The sequence below is a fragment of the Clupea harengus genome, chromosome 4 (assembly GCF_900700415.2).
Source record: "Clupea harengus chromosome 4, Ch_v2.0.2, whole genome shotgun sequence".
NCBI classification, from domain to species: domain Eukaryota; kingdom Metazoa; phylum Chordata; class Actinopteri; order Clupeiformes; family Clupeidae; genus Clupea; species Clupea harengus.
The window spans coordinates 1,729,501-1,747,558 of record NC_045155.1 but is presented as its reverse complement, the minus strand read 5'-3'; the positions used below and the strand labels follow the sequence as shown (position 1 = coordinate 1,747,558).

The following is an 18,058-nucleotide window of genomic DNA, read 5'->3' as shown; positions in this document are numbered from 1 at the left end:
TTTGCAAGTAGGCTGCAAAACTTGAGGGATAAGTGAAAACGGTGTAAGTTAAAATAATAATAATGGAATTGCAGGTATTATACCAGCATATAAGAATCTAAATGACTATGTGTGTGTCATTGGCCATACAACCGTTGCAAGTGTATGGCAGAATGCACCATGTATTAATGGTGGGAGTGCACCATTCTAAGACAAGCCCCTCCCACTCACTGCCTACATGTTCAGGTACTAGCTGCAACAAACTGCTATGCTTCCTGTCAACCGGGCAGTGCCATTGAATCGACGGTTTTTTTCTAGTTTGTTGTGGAGTTACGTCGACGACAACTCTAAACTATCATCCTGAACATAATTCGCATTAACATATTGTTGGTGCGGTGTTTACAATATTTAATTCCCACTTGTCAGTCTTCACTAGCAAATGTCGAAGTAAGGCTACGCAGAAAGGACGGAGAGAAAGGTGACACTCGTGAGAAGCCGCTCAATTGCGTTAACAGCTAAAGGAATCGGACATCACTCATCCGGGTTGTTCGGTAGATTGCAATGACAGATTCAAATGGGGATGGGAAGTTGGAGGTGAAACAGGCCAGTAAAGAAGTAAAAGAGAGCGAGAATGTGGCCGAAAAATACTCCGCGATGACAGTCAAGAACACCGACATGAACGTGGGCGAACTCTCCGCAGCATTTACTGCAGTCCCCACTCTCAAATCTGTCAAGAAGGTAAGCCGTAGGCTATATGTCAGACATGTTGTGGGATAAACATGATTCGTATGTATTCAAAACACTGTACGAGGCGTCCATTCTTTAACGATTTAAGCTGTTGAGTCAGTCGTGATCAGCAGGGATCTGTGATAGGCTACCCTGCTGTTAAAGCACCCTATGTGTAGCTCCTTGACGTTTCTAATTAAATATTAAAGCAGTCTTGCAGCCTTTAATGACCCTGTATCAACACTTGGAAACTGCGTAAAACTATAAACTAATCAGTTAAACGTGTCAAAGGTGGGATGGTTCACTCTCCTTTTACAATGTTATCCCGGTCGGTTTCGACCAGATTTTTCAATGGTAGCCTATCGAGATGCTCTGATTTACAACTATGAATTGGATAGTGCTCTACTGTAGTGAAATTCCTCACGCTGCTGTGGTAATCAGCCATTCAAATGATCTATTAAATCTATTAAAAGTATGCTTTTTTTTCGTTAAATCATGATCCAAGGGGCTACGTATGACACTGTCCTCAAACAGTTGTTATAAAGAGGTCAAATACTTCCTGATTTTTGTAACTGATTCATTGTCAGCATTTTATGCTGCAGTTTTAGACCTTGTCTACCCTTAGCCTAAGTCAGGCTATCAGCTATGGCCATGAGTATCCAGGCATGAAAGGAGCTTACATATCTCTGTGCAACCAGGAAAAAAACTCCAACTATTGGTATGTGTCATGGTGACATGGTTATAAACAGGCAAGGCTAATCTGGGGCCCCCTGACAAAGGCTTAACCAAGGCCCCCCCAAACAGCTTTTATCATAAAAATGTTTGACCACTTGTGTTCAAATCCCTATCAGGCTCTGGGATGCAATGGGATGTTCAAATACAAATGACATGAGCACACTCCTGGACAGGACAGAGCCATGTCAGCTATAGAACCATTATTATGTTTAACATTATTATTACAGCTTTACACAGATGTTGCGTTGTATTCAGCTCACAAGGCATGTTTAATCTCCTGTGATGCATGCTGGTCTACCCATACATAGTGCACAATAACAGTATCTCTGAAATTAAGCTAAACAGGGATTGTGTAATTCATCACTGTAGGAAAACCCATCAAAATAATGATGTAGCCTGACGTATTTATGTGAATGCATCATGCAGTTTAATGTGGCAGACCAGTCTTAACTCCCAATTCAGAACTGTATTTGTTTTGTTGGTTAATCTCAGCTGGATGTCATTTAGTATATATAGGCTAATGCATCATAGTATATTACTTTCTATATATGTATACTCAGTAGTTGTTTATTGATAATAACCTGTATATCAGTGATGTGCACACCAGACATATGAAATCCATAATGTAACTGTACACATTTGAAATATATATCTGACCTGACAGTTAGTAGTTTGCTACCTCTATCTGCTGGTGTTGTATTAGTTTTAGGGATGAATATAAATTCTATAGTCTCTAATAACCTTGCTGTCTGGAAAAAAAAAAGATTCTGTCTGGTTTTGAAATAATTTGAGGTTTTCTTATGTAATGTTAACAGAACAAAATGAAGAAACTGTTGCCTTTGAGGTTTGGAAAGTCCTCATTAGTATACGACATGAGTTATCAGGAAGCATGGGCTAATTTGACTTGCTTTGTGAATGATCTTATCAAACTGACAAAACTAATGCATCTAGAACATCTTGTTATATTTTAGAAACCACCTGGCACTAGCCTATAATGTATAAACAAACAGTGGCAGAGTCACTAGAGAGTCCACTTATTTGTGCTCAGGATGAAGTGCACCATGGGAGTTGGGGTGTACAATATCATATGACTCAGAACAAACAAAACTCCTGGGGAGAGAGTGGATCAAAATACCTGATTGTGAGAGATTTTCACCAGCCAACCGAACTCGTTTTTTGTTAAGGAACTAGTCGTCCAAACAGTGTTCTAGAAACCGAGGATGTAATTTTATTCAGGTTGAGAGCATTCTTCTGCCAGTATCATGGAAAGGCAAGTGTCCCTTTGACCTGTTTGTCCAGCCTCAGTGTAGGGCACTACCTTAGAGCACAACCCACACACTCTTCAAACGCTCTGACGCAGGTTATACAACAGAGTGGATTTGATTCCCTGTGCTGCTCAAAGCATAATACAATATCACATTCTTCCTGATTTAAGTGTATCGTCGGAATGCAAGGAATGTCATATACCTCAAGGCAGGGTATTGATTCCTGTCCTTGTACTCAGTGTTTGCCAGCTTTGATCTCTGCGTCACTTCTAAGTGTTTAAAGCATCACAGATTTCTGAAAAGATAGTGAGAGAGGCTGATGAACTTGAAATGCAGTAATAATGAAAACACATGAATAGATAATGTCAGAAAGTCACTCAATAATTCAGATCTCTGTCCTCGCTATGTACATGTGTATTATACATGTCTCGGTTGCCACGTGACTTAAGACCATGTTGCTTCAGGTGGGGAGAGTTACATTCATATGGCTCAGTCATATTCCACATTCCACTCTCAGTATGGAGGGATAGTTGTCATACCATCCTTTAGCTATGAAAACACGAAACATTGTTGTGTGGGAGCTACAAATGGCAAATACACCAAGTATATCAGGAGCTCTCTGCCTGTGTACAGCAAGCACGCAGGTCTTGTTGGCTCTTCATGACCTCTTGTTCACACAGATCCGCGTAAAGCCGTCCATGCGCGCCACTTGTGTTTGCATGCAGACAGCGTGGCGTGGGCTGTGCCTCAGAACAGCAGGACTTCTAGCGAACGTTATTTTGATAACCCAGGGGAAAAGTTGCAATAAGCTGAGAAATTTGACACATCTGGTCTGCCTCACCTCAGGAACATTTTCTCTCCTCCTGTGTTCTCAGCCTGGATGTCGGCATCCCGTCAGGCTCTGCTCAACCTAGTATAGAGGGCTGCTGCTGAGACTTTGACCTTCAGGCCTCCGTAATGGTGGTGCAGGCAGTGTTTGGGGGGGAAAATAGACACTTTTCACACAGATTGAAATCACCAGAAAAGCCTATATGTTATAGTCCGGACAGCCTTTTGATCAGGGTGTGGATTCTCAGAAAAGAATATATGTAATAGTCTTGACAGCCTTTTGATCAGGGTGTGGATCCCCAGAAAAGAATATATGTTATAGTCCTGACATCCTTTTGATCAGGGTGTGGATTCTCAGAAAAGCCTAAATGTTATAGTCTTGACAGCCTTTTGATCAGGGTGTGGATCCTGCTTGATTTAATGTAGTCTCTTATTTCTTAAGAAATTGAATGCATCAAAAAATTGTTAGCATGACTCAAGAGACACAAACTGGAAGTACTTTGCTTTTGCCCTGGTAAACCTGGTAGACCATTTTCTCTGAAGGTAGTGGTTACTATGCTTGATGCTGTGAAAAACGAAAATACCTAAAAATATGACTGATGATGTCAACAGCTTTGACCAGCTTTGAATACAGTTGGGTTGTCGTGCGAACGGACGCTGGTAAGCTAGCCTAACGATTTATTTAGTGTATTTTATATACAGCTTCTGGTTGGCTTAACCTACTTGTTCTTAGCGAAAGGTTCAGCACTACAGTCATCCTCACCCGTTGTAAATATAGCCTGGGGGACTGCCCATGTCTGATTTATATTGCGTGTTCTTGATGAGGTGGGCCTACCTTATCAAGAAGGGAGGTTCTATTTTTCAGTTAGCTGCCAATTCTTTTGGTTGTTTTATAAGTAGCAAGACAATGTGTTAAAGTGTAAAGTACAAGTTTGATGAGGGTGGTGGCTGCATGGTATACCCTCTTCTAAATCAGAGAAAGATAACTGGCAAACGGTAGTTCAACTCAACTTGTTTCAGGCAGATATTATTACATTTGATCTCGTTAAAATGCAAAGACATTTACAAACTCCTACAACATACATTTTATAGACTAAGTTCTTGGTAGAATAGGTTATTGCATGAATTAATACTAAATTGACGGGTTTTGTTTCCATATTTTTCTGTTTACTGCCACATATTACTGTACCCTACTACTTTTACTGTCCACTACTACTCTTACTGTCCACTACTACTCTTCCCGAAAGTCAAAGATCGTTCCAAAGAAAGCTTGGCATCACTGGGAGTGGCCCTGGGCCAGAGTAGTGACTCCCTCACAGGTCCAGGTATTAGCAGAGCCACACCACTGAGCTGGTCTGCTGCTCCGCCTTCCATCGCTTGGCCACGGCGAAGCCAGAGTCTGTGACCTGGCCGACTCTTTGAGAGACTGAAGGATGGTGGGGGTGGGGGGCGGGCGGGCGGGCGGGCTGGTATATTTTTAGACTGGGATTCAGGATGGAGCTCCAGTGGACGGCAGTTCATGGAAACAGCCCTTAAATCCCTCTGAGTCCTTTTTTATTAGCACTCCCAGACGAGGAGCCCTCAGCGGGAAAGTGAAAAGGCTGGCTACACTCGGGGACTCGCGGTTTTAGATTAATACAGATCAGAGGCTATGTCAACATCAGTTGTCGTGGAGCTGTTTTTTCCCCTTCCTTCTTCTTCTTCAGTGGAGGAGGAAGGCATTCTCAAATCCCTCTCTAGAAACAGACTGTCCTGTCTGTGCCTCCTGGTGCTGGGGAGGGTTAAAGCAGTCAAACACAATCAAACATAAGCGGTGGGGTGGGGGTGGGGGTGGCGGTGGGGGTTGCAGGTCAGGCTTATGACTGGCGGAGGCTCTGTGTTCGAGGTCCCACCCACCCAGCTCTGCTTGAGGTTTGCCTTTTGAAAATCATGGCAATCTCCGGGAGCCTCCCCCTGTGTGTGCGCAAGAGAGCAGACTCTCCCCCTGTGAGAGCACACATAGGATGTAATATCAGACAGCTGGGCCGGCCACACGAGAGGGACACACGAGAACCATGGACGAGAACAATGACGGCAGACACAGGGTGAGTGCTGCTGCTGCTGAGGGCATCCTGGCCACCCAGTGATGCCCACCTGGGAGCTCGCCAGGGGCAGGTGTGGTACTGTAAGTAAGGGCTGAGGAGTTGTCTGCTCTTTCAGGAGGGCATGATAAGGGCATGGGAAACACTTTGAATTTGAGGCCCAAATTCAAAAACAGGGTAACTTTGAGAATTTGAGACCCAAAAGTGCAATGTATTCCTTGTGATTGGATAAAGCCTAAAGTGTCAAGTTTTTGCATCAGGTTGTAAAACAAAGTTACATCTGAGTTTCAGGGTTGACCGAAACATGAGTGGGTTTTTTTGGAAAAAAAGAAGAGCCCTAAAGGTTTTTCTAGGAATAGTAAATTCCCAAATACGTATTAGTGTGATGTACGACCGGTTTGTGTAGGGTAGAACATTATGATAGGTTCTCATATTTTTTTTTTACCTCAACCCAAAGTATTCTTATATAAGGGTTTTATTGAGTTGCTCAGTTGTTTGTCGTAAATAGATACCATGCATTTATCTGTGATTAGCTCTATATATCTTTTGGTTTTTTTGTCGGGACTAATTAGGTGGCTGGATGTACATCTGTACTGTGAACTAACTAAATTATACCAATATTAGGGATATACAATTGTATTATGCATTGCAGAGAGAGAGAGAGAGAGAGATTTTGCTTCTAGTGATATGCTATGATTCGTATTCCATACTGTGGACTCACAAGGGCTCCTGGGTACCACCCGCTGGTTCCAGGCATTTGTACCGTAAGTGTTAGAGCCCCTTACTCACATGCAAGTGTGTTTTACTGTCACGTTTCTTTGAATCATCAGTTTTGTGTTATGTCAACTGACTGGGCCTAAAGAACAGTTTGCAGTCCAAACAAGACCCACATAAATCTCTCCAAATATTTGGTAACGTAAAGTTTCTGCTGGCTTTGCATTTTAAAAACTCTCCCTTAGACAATCAACTCCCTGAAATCGGATATTGATCGGTTAGTACATATGTGGTTATTAGATCCTTTCAATAATATAAACCCTTGTGGTGAGACCTTGGTACTACCGCGCAGCAACAGACATTTTTAAGAAACCGTTTTCATCAAGGGGCAATCGTAACTCCCTGCATTTGACTTTTATGGGCAGTTTTGGAATGAACTTTGGCATTTATACTGCCATACAAATACTCTGTTCAGTCATCCAGTCATCACAAAAGATTCCTTCAGCCAGTTCATTGACTGGCCAAAAAGACTATGTTGCATTTAGCAGATAAGAAAATGATTACCGTGCCATTCTATTCACTGCAATATTTGGGCAATCAAATGGATAGGCAGAGAATGAATATCTTTAGAATTACATCACTTGTGTATGTGCATTTTACAAAATGAAAAGTAGAAATCATGCACAATTCATTAATAAAGTACAGTGTTTTGACTGTTTTTCTGGGTTCAGTTTACTCAGATATTTTGAGATGGTCTAAGCCCATTCCCTAGACCGAGTGCTTTGTGAATATAGTTTGGGCACATATATATCTCCTGAGGTGCTGTGCTTTCATGGAATGGCTTTTGAAACGTTTGGTGATCCACATCAACAGCTGAGTCCTCTTGTATTTGAAAATAAAACATAAATCATGCGCGGAGGAAAGGGTCTAAAATAGAATTTGGGCCAGCGTTTAAAAGAGCCCACGGAGTTATCTGTGACGTGCCTGTGTAAATCTTCACGAGCTCAGGTGAAACTTCACCCAGGGCCTGCCTCTTCAGACAGCCCTTGTTTGGGACTTGTGAAATGGGGCTGTTTCTCAAGCTGACGCAGAAAAGTCCGATTCGTGCCCCTGTCCAGTGATCTAGGCCAGGCAGTGAGCCCCGGCCTATCCATGGGCACTCTAGTCAGACTCGAAATGTGAGGAGCGCTGATTTGTGGGCCGTGCGTGCTGCCGGTGCCCGGGCGGGTTTCGTTTAGGAGATAGCGTGGCACCGAGCTCCCATCTCCTACCAGCTCCTATCTGCATCCTGACGTGGCGAGGAATCCGTGCCCCCGCTCCGTGCATGCCTTCGTCTGCTAATGAGAGAACATATCAGCAGCTACTTCGCACACGGCACTTGGGGGAATTAAAAGCCTCGTCAGATGCTGACGTTGTTGTTGGTCATGACAAATAAACTATTTTGTGGAGGACACATACTGATTGAGCAGCTGAAGTTCAATAGGCTTTGGTTACGTAAATACATGTCATGATGTATTGTAAAATATGCAGTAGATGCAAGAAAAAAGATGAATCCAGTGCCAGTGTCTGATTCAGGTTGTTTCTATCAACACAGTGAACTCAACTCAAGTGAATCTTATATCAATTATGCGGCGACAATATCATCTTGTAAAGTTGCTACAGCACTTTAAATAGTAGCGTTAAAGTGCTGTTCAAATATTTCCACTTAAATTGTGTTTCGTATGAAAAGATCAGTAGGGATGACACACTATTTCTCCTAACATTCCCTTACTGGATTTCTGTTCCATTCTATTCCATTAAATGTTGCTGACCTAATGTGTCTGCAGAAGTACATGAACAAAGTGCAGCATCAAGGTAAGAGATGGTCCCGACTGAAAACTGCCTTTGTCACTTTGCCTTCATGTGCATAGGTCAACCTTAGAAAAAAAAAAAAGAAACCTTGCAAAAAAAAAAAATTACGCAGAGGTTGTCTGAATGATAAATAAGTCAAAAGCTCAACACCTTGCTATAGCCGACCTCACCAGTCAAAGTGGTGACTCACTTATCTCCCAGACTGACGGGGCCTGTTGTGATTTTATACACGGCTGGCCTTAAGTCAGACACCTACAGCTCAGCAGCCATGTTGTCTAAACACCTCTGAGTTGGGCTGAGTGTCAAGGTGGTTTAAGGTGAGTGGTTTCTGCACATAGACAGGCTTTGGCTGAATTGTGTGGTTACTGCACTCACCTTTGGCTCCGATGCAGAAATCACCAAACAATGAAAAAAAAAAAGAATGAAACCGAGCATCAACACTGATGCTGCATGAACAATCCCATTCTCTATTAGTGGACAGTGTGATTCATGACCAATGCTCTCTCTCTCTCTCTCTCCCCCTCCCCCTCTCTCTCCCCCTCTCTCTCTCTCTCTCTCTCTCTCTCTCTCTCTCTCCCCCTCTCTCTCTCTCTCCCCCTCTCCCTCTCTCTCTCTCTCTCTCCCCCCCTCTCTCTCTCTCTCTCTCTCTCTCCCCCTCTCTCTCTCTCCCCCTCTCCCTCTCTCTCCCCCTCCCTCTCTCTCTCTCTCTCTCTCTCTCTCTCTCCCTCCCTCTCTGTAGCAGATCCAGTTTGCCAACCAGGAGGACAAACAGGAGTTCAGCAAGTTCCCCACCAAGGCAGGCCGGCGCTCCCTGTCCCGCTCCATCTCCCAGTCCTCGACTGACAGCTACAGCTCAGGTCTGGCCAGGCTCTCTAATCTGCTCTAAACCTCTGTCTGGGCCAGGGCCACGAGCCACGAGCCACTCTGTCACCCACGCCCTCACTCTCACACCATGAATGCATCTGTAATCACTCCGCCCTTATCAGAGTGCCCCCAGCTGATCGAGTGGTAGACAGACTGTGCCACTGTCATAGAGTGTTAGTGTAGCCTGTGGGGAGATGATGTTGAGGGGATGCACATAGCCTGTTGTTCCAAGTGTTTTTTTTTTCTTTCTTTTAACTGTTTAATAGAGTGTTTTGGATTAGCGCAGCATATTACTGCAGGACCCTCATTTGAACCCTCCAACTGTAGAAATGATTGAAATACAGATATAGGTTACACTTTCATCAATGGGAAAATTTCCTAACATTGCTATCTTGTTCCAAGTCTGATGGGGAGACTGATGTGTGTTCTGTTCTGTTCTGTTCTGTTCTGCGAACCCTAGCGGCCTCCTACACGGACAGCTCTGATGATGAGTCGTCTCCGCGGGAGAAGAACCAGGCCAACACCAAGGGCAATAGCGACTTCTGTGTGAAAAACATCAAGCAGGCTGAGTTTGGCCGCCGCGAGATAGAAATCGCAGAGCAAGGTGGGAGTTCTCTTAAGAACATGCACATACATACACACACACACACACACACACACACACACACACACACACACACACACACACACACACACTCTCTCTATGTCTATCTTTCTCTCTCTCTCTCTCTCTCTTTCCTACACACACACACACACACACACACATTCATGCACCAACAATATGCACACTACATTAGTTTCATCTGAAGTATAAAATATATGTGTTGCCTCAAGCAGACTAAAGCCAATACCAGCAACATTTTTATTATGTAACTGTACTATAGTCATACCAATTATTGATCTTCCTCTTTCTGGCCATTTTACAGAACACACACTTGAATTCAGTGCGCTTTCAGCTAACACCAAACCAAGGCTTTTTAATGACGCTTCACATGGTGGCTGTTATGTATGCATTCTTAGCAGAACACAAGAATGCTTTTTGGAGAGCAGCCTCTCTCTCTCTCTCTCGCTCGCTCACTCTTGCTCGCTCACTCCTTTTCATTTTCTCTCTCAGATACTGTCAGACACGCACACCCACACACACACACACTCATACTCTCACAGACACACACACACACACACACACACACACACACACATATAAATGCACACACAGACACTTACGCAAGCCTAGTTGCTAAGTGATGTGTTAAGGGATGGTACATGTCCTACTGTGAAATGAAACCACAGTTTTATGAAATCTGCTGCTGGTGCTTTGAGTGAGAACATTGCACAGGGAGGGCGGGAACACAGTTCCCTCTGCGTTTGCTGAGCCCATCATCACGTGGCTCCCCGTCTGTTGCGTTGGCAGCGCGTGAGTTAACCGTTAACCGTTTCCTGCTCACGACCATAACGCATGAGCGAGTTAAAGCCCAGTGCGCACTTGCTGGTTGTGCTCGGGTTGCCCTTTGGCAAGTCATGGTCACAAAGCATTATCATATTTCCACATTAGGTCTCTCTAAAAAAAGATAATGAAAAGATAATGGGCGATATTAAGGTAAACTTAAAAGCACACGACCAAATCAGTGCAGTGAAATGCTCCATTGGAAATACAATGACTCTGCATCCTTACGCCTGAGTCTGCGGTATTTGTGAAGCGCTGGCGTGTTAAATGTGTCTCGTGGGAGTGCCGAGTGGTTTCTGGAGGTGTGTGCTGCTGATGTGAAGGAGCTGTGTGTCTCACAGTGCTGGCCTACTGTGATGAGGAAGTGGCTTTATTCCTGCTGCCAGGCCCCACGGCTGTTTTGTGGCAGGACCGTCATGAGACTTGCTGTGTTTCAGCGTCATTAACCTGAGCTCTCCCTCCCGCCCTCCTCCACACAACCCCCCTCACCCGCCGCTCCTTGGAACAGGCCCCCTCTTTTCCCACTCCGCTTGCAGCCCCGACAGCTAGCTAAGTGAGGTTTGAAGTCCTCCGCCTCGTTAATATGTAATTAATTAATGAATGCTTGTGTTTTTTTTTTTTTTTTTTCCAACCCGTTGCGATCTCCACAGACATGTCTGCTCTGATGGCGCTGAGGAAGAGAGCCCAGGGGGAGAAGCCTCTGGCTGGGGCCAAAATAGTGGGCTGTACCCACATCACCGCCCAGACAGCTGTAAGCATCCTTTCATCCTGGATTGGCACAACTTGGATGCCACCCCTTTGGCTGTGGTTTAAAAGCTGGGCATTAGGAGTGCTTAACATATCCATAAAGATTGATCCACCGTGTTTGGCTGCATAAATAAACAGGTCGTGCTTCATTGGGCCTGTCATTTGGGTTTCATTAACAGTGTTAATAACAGTTTAGGATTTATAGGTGTAAAAAAAAAAAAAAAAAAAAAAAGAGCTTTGGTTTGGATCTCTTTGCCTTGCCTGCTTTCACTGTGACCAGTCGTGCTCCTCTCTCCCTCAGGTGCTCGTTGAGACCCTGGTTGCCTTGGGAGCCCAGTGCCGCTGGACTGCGTGTAACATCTACTCCACTCAGAACGAGGTGGCTGCCGCCCTGGCCGAGTCAGGTAAGCCACTCAGGCCCTGGGCTCTCGTGCGCCCCTCACTCAGAGAGAGAGAGAGAGAGAGAGAGAGAGAGAGAGAGAGAGAGAGAGAGAGAGAGAGAGAGAGAGAGAGAGAGAGAGAGAGAGAGAGAGAGAGAGAGAGAGAGAGAGAGAGCTGATAAAGACTTGAGCTCTGATCACGACATGACTCAGCACCAGACAGCAGCCCATCTCCCTCCACAAGTGCTCCATTTTCAGCTTGTTAGAGCTTTTAGGCAAACCTCCATCTCATTTTTGGCAAGTGAATTGTATAATTTCATGGAGTGTCAATCAGAGGCTCTCTCTCTCGCCACTGGGAATCTGTTGCTGGAGCAATTTCAGCTCCATTTGCCCCAAAGGTCTGAATTACATTAATAACTAGGTGCACCGTACAACTACTGCTGCTGAAGTGTCTGTGGCAAATGTGTGTGGGTCGCTCGGGCATAATTGACACTGGGCTTGTTATGTCCTTTGGTTTGCTGAAGGTGTTGCAGTGTTTGCATGGAAGGGGGAGTCGGAAGATGACTTCTGGTGGTGTATCGACCGATGTGTCAACACAGAGGGCTGGCAAGCCAACATGGTACCACCTGCACCCGTTACATTACATGAATAACAAATGTCACGATGATGGATTCAGAATTTTATATTTGTGCTCGATGTGTTGATTTACAAATAGTTTACAAATATTTTCCAGTAAAGGATGTTTTTAAAGTTATCTTAAGTTACGTGTCTGTAAGATGATGACATGACCTGGTGTGCGCTCTCCATTTCATTTACATTTACATTTAGTCATTTAGCAGACGCTTTTATCCAAAGCGACTTACAAGGATGTATACACATTTTTACATTTACACTGATGGCACACTGCACATCAGGAGCAATTAGGGGTTCAGTGTCTTGCTCAAGGACGCTTCGACAGGGAATCGAACTAGCAACCTTCTGATTACTAAACGACTTCTCTACCTTCTCTACCTCCTGCGCCACTGTCCACTAGATTCTGGATGATGGCGGGGACCTGACCCACTGGGTTTATAAGAAGTACCCAAATGTGTTCAAGAAGACCCAGGGCATCGTGGAGGAAAGCGTCACTGGTGTGCACAGGTAATCCAATGGTTGACCAGCTCCATTTTGTGTCCGTATGTAAGTCTGGATGCCTCAGTTGCAATGCAAATGTCAGCGTAAGTCCCAAGGAATCGCTGTAAGTGTGACTGTGTGTTCCCAGGCTGTACCAGCTGTCCAAGGCGGGGAAACTGTGTGTTCCTGCCATGAATGTGAATGACTCAGTCACCAAGCAGAAATTTGACAACCTCTACTGTTGCCGGGAGTCCATCCTGGATGGGTGAGCCCGTCTTTATTAAGCTGTTTTCCTGGTACTGATTGGGAGCAAACACTGGTGAAACCGAACACCGTCCGTGTCTCATCATTTATCCATGGTTTTTTTCCCAACGCTCCGTAGTCTGAAGAGGACCACGGACGTGATGTTCGGTGGAAAGCAAGTGGTGGTCTGTGGATATGGAGAGGTCAGACAATTTCCCTCCGCTTCAGTAAACGACCGTCCACTATTTCAAAGATTGAAAACAAGTGGTTATTTAAAAGATTGAAAACATTATTTCAAAGATGAAAACAAGTGGTGGTCTGTGGATATGGAGAGGTCAGACAATTTCCCTCCGCTTCAGTAACGACCGTCCATTATTTCAATCGAGACTTAATGCAACCCACCGCCATGATTAAATGTGCATTGCGTTGTTAAAGTAACGATTGTCCTATATCTCAGCGAGAGTGCAATGCAACCGCCACCATGATCAAATGTGCTTAGTGCTATGTGGACAGCTATTCTCTATTTCATCCTGGGTGTAAATCAGTCCCAGAATATAACTTTACAATTAGTAATGTTCTATTTTCAGGCAGCTAGGCTAGTGTGACGGCATGTTTACTTGGCTCCGTGTCGTGTGTGTGTTTGCGCTGCAGGTGGGCAAGGGATGCTGCATGGCACTGAAGGCCCTCGGAGCCATAGTCTGCATCACGGAGATCGACCCAATATGTGCCTTGCAGGGCTGGTAAGGACCCCGATGCAAACTCAAGACACAGCTGTTTCAGGACAGACGAAACAATTACATGACTACATAATTATATATCATTACACACAACATATTTAAACTGTTGCTGCGGCATAGAAAACAAAAGTAGCACTCAGCTGAAGAAAAAAAAACATTTGGCATTTGTGTGTATGCAGCATGGACGGTTTCCGGGTAGTCAAGCTGAACGAAGTCATCCGCTCGATGGACATGGTCATCACATGCACAGGTATTTTGAAAATGCAGGTGTCGCATTTAGTGACGCATTCGGACATTTACACTTGCACCTTGCGGCCCGCATTGCTTGTGTATGAAGTGCTAGAGCCAGATTAGCGAAGTGTTTGTTGTATAAATGACCCCGCTAAAGCTTGTGATAACAAGTGACCCTTTAGCTTCGGTGGCGCCAGCCCTCTGAAGCTACTGGGTTCAATGCATGGGTGTTTCCGAATGCCTTATAAAAGGAAAGGGGTCAAACGCAAGCGCTGTATGTGCTGACGTTTATCCTTAAACATTTCACTGGGTCACCTTCAAGTCCTCGTGTAAGAGATTGTGTTTGTTTTATTCTACTCACCGACGCCTGTCACCAGGAAATAAAAATGTAGTGAGCAGAGAGCAGTTGGACCGCATGAAGAACGGCTGCATTGTCTGCAATATGGGCCACTCCAACACAGAGATCGACGTGGTGAGTGTGTGTGTGTGTGTGTGTGTGTGTGTGTGTGTGTGTGTGTGTGTGTGTGTGTGTGTGTGTGTGTGTGTGTGTGTGTGTGTGTGTGTGTGTGTGTGTGTGTGTGTGTGTGTGTGTGTGTGTGTGTGTCAGACCCGTCACGCGACCCGCGTTTGCTTTATGGAGACACGGCTGAGTTGGTTCTAACACTTTAGCTGGTGTTTAACATTTCAGCCATGTTTGCCATAGAGTGCTGGACAAACATGAGCCTGAACGCTTTTTATTTTTAACAGGAGATTTCCAACAGCTGGCACGGTGTGTGATGTAACAACAAAATGCATTGCCAGGCTGTGTTTTTCCATGAAGTTTAATGATTTTGTTTGTGCACTTAAGGGAGTCGAATGAACTGAATGTTCCACTAGTTTTATGGACGCGATACGATATGAGCATATTTATGCATGACTTAATACACGTGAGTGACTGTGTGTAGGGTGTAATAATAATTCTCTTTTTAAATCTGATCCCAGGCCAGCTTGAGGACACCTGAGTTGACGTGGGAAAGGGTTCGTTCCCAGGTGGACCATGTCATCTGGCCTGATGGCAAGAGGGTCATCCTGCTAGCTGAGGTACAGTAGCCTACCTCCTCAGTCCCCTCATTCCGTGTCTTTCTGCCGCAACGGTCCTCCCTCTCATGGTTGACTGGCGATGCGATTTCTGTTTTTTTTTTTTTGTGTGCACAGGGTCGTCTGCTGAACCTCAGCTGTTCCACCGTTCCCTCGTTTGTGCTGTCCATCACAGCCACCACTCAGGTGACCGGCAGTGCTGACACAAACAAACTGCTCTTTCACAGCTGGGTAGAGCTAGATCTGCTCTTTTACCGCTTGGTAGAGCTAGATCGTAGGAAACCTGACACAAACAAACTGCTCTTTCACAGCATGGTAGAGCTAGATCATAGGAAACCTGACACAAACAAACTGCTCTTTCACAGCATGGTAGAGCTAGATCATAGGAAACCTGGGCTGCTCTTTCACAGCATGGTAGAGCTAGATCACAGGAAACCTGGGCTGCTCTTTTACAGCATGGTAGAGCTAGATCGTAGGAAACCTGGGCTGCTCTTTTACAGCATGGTAGAGCTAGATCGTAGGAAACCTGGGCTGCTCTTTCACAGCATGGTAGAGCTAGATCGTAGGAAACCTGGGCTCTCAGTTAGCCTTTGGAACTCACCAGAGACATTTAGGAATGTTGAATGGAAATGTCATTGTATGTGTAGTTTTTTTAGTAATCAACTCAAAGTTACAACAAAGTATTCTGTTGATGTGTGTTTTTTTCTGACATTGTATTTGATCTCTTCTGGATCTCTGAAGGCTTTGGCTCTGATAGAGCTGTACAATGCTCCAGAGGGCCGTTACAAACAAGATGTCTACCTACTGCCCAAAAAGATGGGTAAGGCTCTCAAGTAGTTTAAAAAAAAAAATGTTTTTATCAAGTCCCTTTTCATTGTAACAGAAATAAGTATAAGTTAAATAAACATAAATGTCTGTTTCTCGCAGATGAATATGTGGCCAGCTTGCACCTTCCCAACTTCGACGCCCACCTGACGGAGTTGTCTGATGAGCAGGCCAAGTACATGGGTCTGAATAAGAATGGGCCATTCAAACCTAATTACTACAGGTACTGATACCCGTCACATATCAGTCTCAACACAACACAGTTCCTTTAGTTGGCGCTCTCTCAAACCACATATTCAAGTACAATGGCTCAGTTATTATCGTCGACCAAACAACATTGAAATATTTCTGTGCGTATGAGAAACATTAATTGACAAACAAATCACCAAACAAGATGTCTACTCCCCCCTACTGGTCATATATGGAACCCACGTGTTTTCCGAGACTTACTTTAACAATCCATTCAGATGTGTTAGGAATGTATACACCTATTTCTATACACATCCTAATGATGTACCTACCCTCCTGAGCACCTATCTCATTGCCTGGTCCATATCAAGAGTACTGACTCAAGTTATGGATTGAAACACCCAGTCCTATTAGCTCTACTACTCTAAATATGAAGGATTTGTATTCCAATAGCTCACAAAATTGTTTGGACTCAGATGTACAGATTCATTTTTATTTTCCTAATTACAGATATTAACAAGAGGGAATATCAGACTGGCAAGAGGAAATCAGTCATCTTCAAAGTTCTGAAGTAACTTTTTTTATTAATATAATTTCAGTCAAGTTTAATGTTAGTCAATAGTTCTATCTTTAAGGTACTATTATGTATTCTATTATACCTATAGGTATTGTGACCAATAATACATTCTTAATTCTCCAGTCATGAAATATGTCTTAAATCATGTCTTAATATGTTTTCTATTGTTGATTTAACTTTTATTTTTTAATCGAACGAGTACTTATTGATCACAGTCTATTGACAGAATTATTCAAAACAGTGCCAAATCCTGGCCACGCGATTGGAACAGCATGTATTCTGTGTGTGATGTCATTTCTTCTGATGAAAGTGTTGAGCAAAAGGAAAAAAAAAGGTTTTCAAGAATGGCTTAGACAATTATTTAAAACGAAACTATTACATTTAATGCACCGAAGGTCCCTCCGTCTATATGTGTTAGAATGTTGACCTGTATTTCTGTGTTACATGTTTAAAAATGCAAATGTATAGTAGACATACTAATTTCTACTGATATTTCTATTTAAGCCTCTATTTTAGAAAACAAGTCACGCTATTTGTGTAAGCTTCACTCAGCTCAGGAGTGCATGGAGCACAGATATAGATGTAATATTATTCCCTGGACCTAGAAGGTTCTCTCTCTATAGCTGGACTTTAACACTCTCCTCACTGACCATGCATAACAGGCTGCCACAAGCACTCCATATTTCAGCATTGCATCCTGAATTATAATGATTTAAGTTTTATTTGATTTGATTTGATTTGAATTATAATGATTAAGTTTTCCATTTGCCTTATTTAGAGGAAATGACACATGGCCATAAGCATCCATTTTGGTTATTATTTAGAGGAAATGACACATGGCCATAAGCATCCATTTTGGTTATTGTCACAGCAGGCGTGCCTTCCTAGGCGCTTTGTGATCAGATCCAAATGCCCCAACCCTTCAATAAAACCCTATGGAAATCACAGAAGTATACACAGCATGGCACTTACATGATTGCTCATCTATCTTACCCTTTTCAGTAGCTGTGTGACCCGTAACTTGTTGTTGAGCGTATATATATATGAAAACTAGCTGATTGCCCACAAATATTTTTTACATTTTATTTTCATGTTTCATGTAACGTTAGATTGAATAATCCAGGACAGGATTCTGGAAACACTCCTTTTCCTTGACCCTTTAACAGCTTATTTGTTTTGTTTTATGTACACTTGTACAGAAATCCCAGTTGGCTTGAAAGAAACATCACTGTGAATTTCATCTTGGGAAAGCGTTAACGTTCGTGTTAAGTAGGGATGTGCTTCTGGACTCCTAATCTTTCCCCACGGCCAATGATTTGGTCTCACTGTGTGCGTGACGTTACCCGCAGCCTGTGTGTTGTATTTAAATGTATCGACTGAATTGCTGTTTTAGTGCAAATACAGTATTTGCATCATAATAAATAAAGTTATGCCACTCTATTCACATCATCA

At 43.7% G+C, this 18,058-nt stretch overlaps 1 protein-coding gene across 6 annotated transcripts; it reads left to right on the top strand.

Moving 5' to 3' along the window:
- Window positions 1–190: 190 nt before the first annotated feature.
- Window positions 191–18,055, top strand: ahcyl1 (adenosylhomocysteinase-like 1). Of its 6 annotated transcripts, none has more exons than XM_031565698.2 (17): window positions 191–717; window positions 8,922–9,036; window positions 9,504–9,647; window positions 11,138–11,238; window positions 11,536–11,638; window positions 12,139–12,233; window positions 12,648–12,754; window positions 12,876–12,992; window positions 13,110–13,173; window positions 13,622–13,710; window positions 13,887–13,957; window positions 14,316–14,410; window positions 14,920–15,018; window positions 15,133–15,201; window positions 15,757–15,835; window positions 15,943–16,063; window positions 16,540–18,055. In XM_031565698.2, exons 1-17 carry the CDS (start codon window positions 541–543, stop codon window positions 16,544–16,546), a joined length of 1,653 nt encoding a protein of 550 aa, XP_031421558.1. In that variant the 5' UTR covers window positions 191–540; the 3' UTR covers window positions 16,547–18,055. The 6 variants fall into 6 exon arrangements, with proteins under 6 accessions (XP_031421558.1, XP_012679736.1, XP_031421559.1 ...); XM_012824282.3 differs by having other exon boundaries at window positions 8,919–9,036; XM_031565700.2 differs by lacking the exon at window positions 191–717 and adding an exon at window positions 5,477–5,617.
- The last annotated feature ends 3 nt before the right edge of the window (window positions 18,056–18,058 follow it).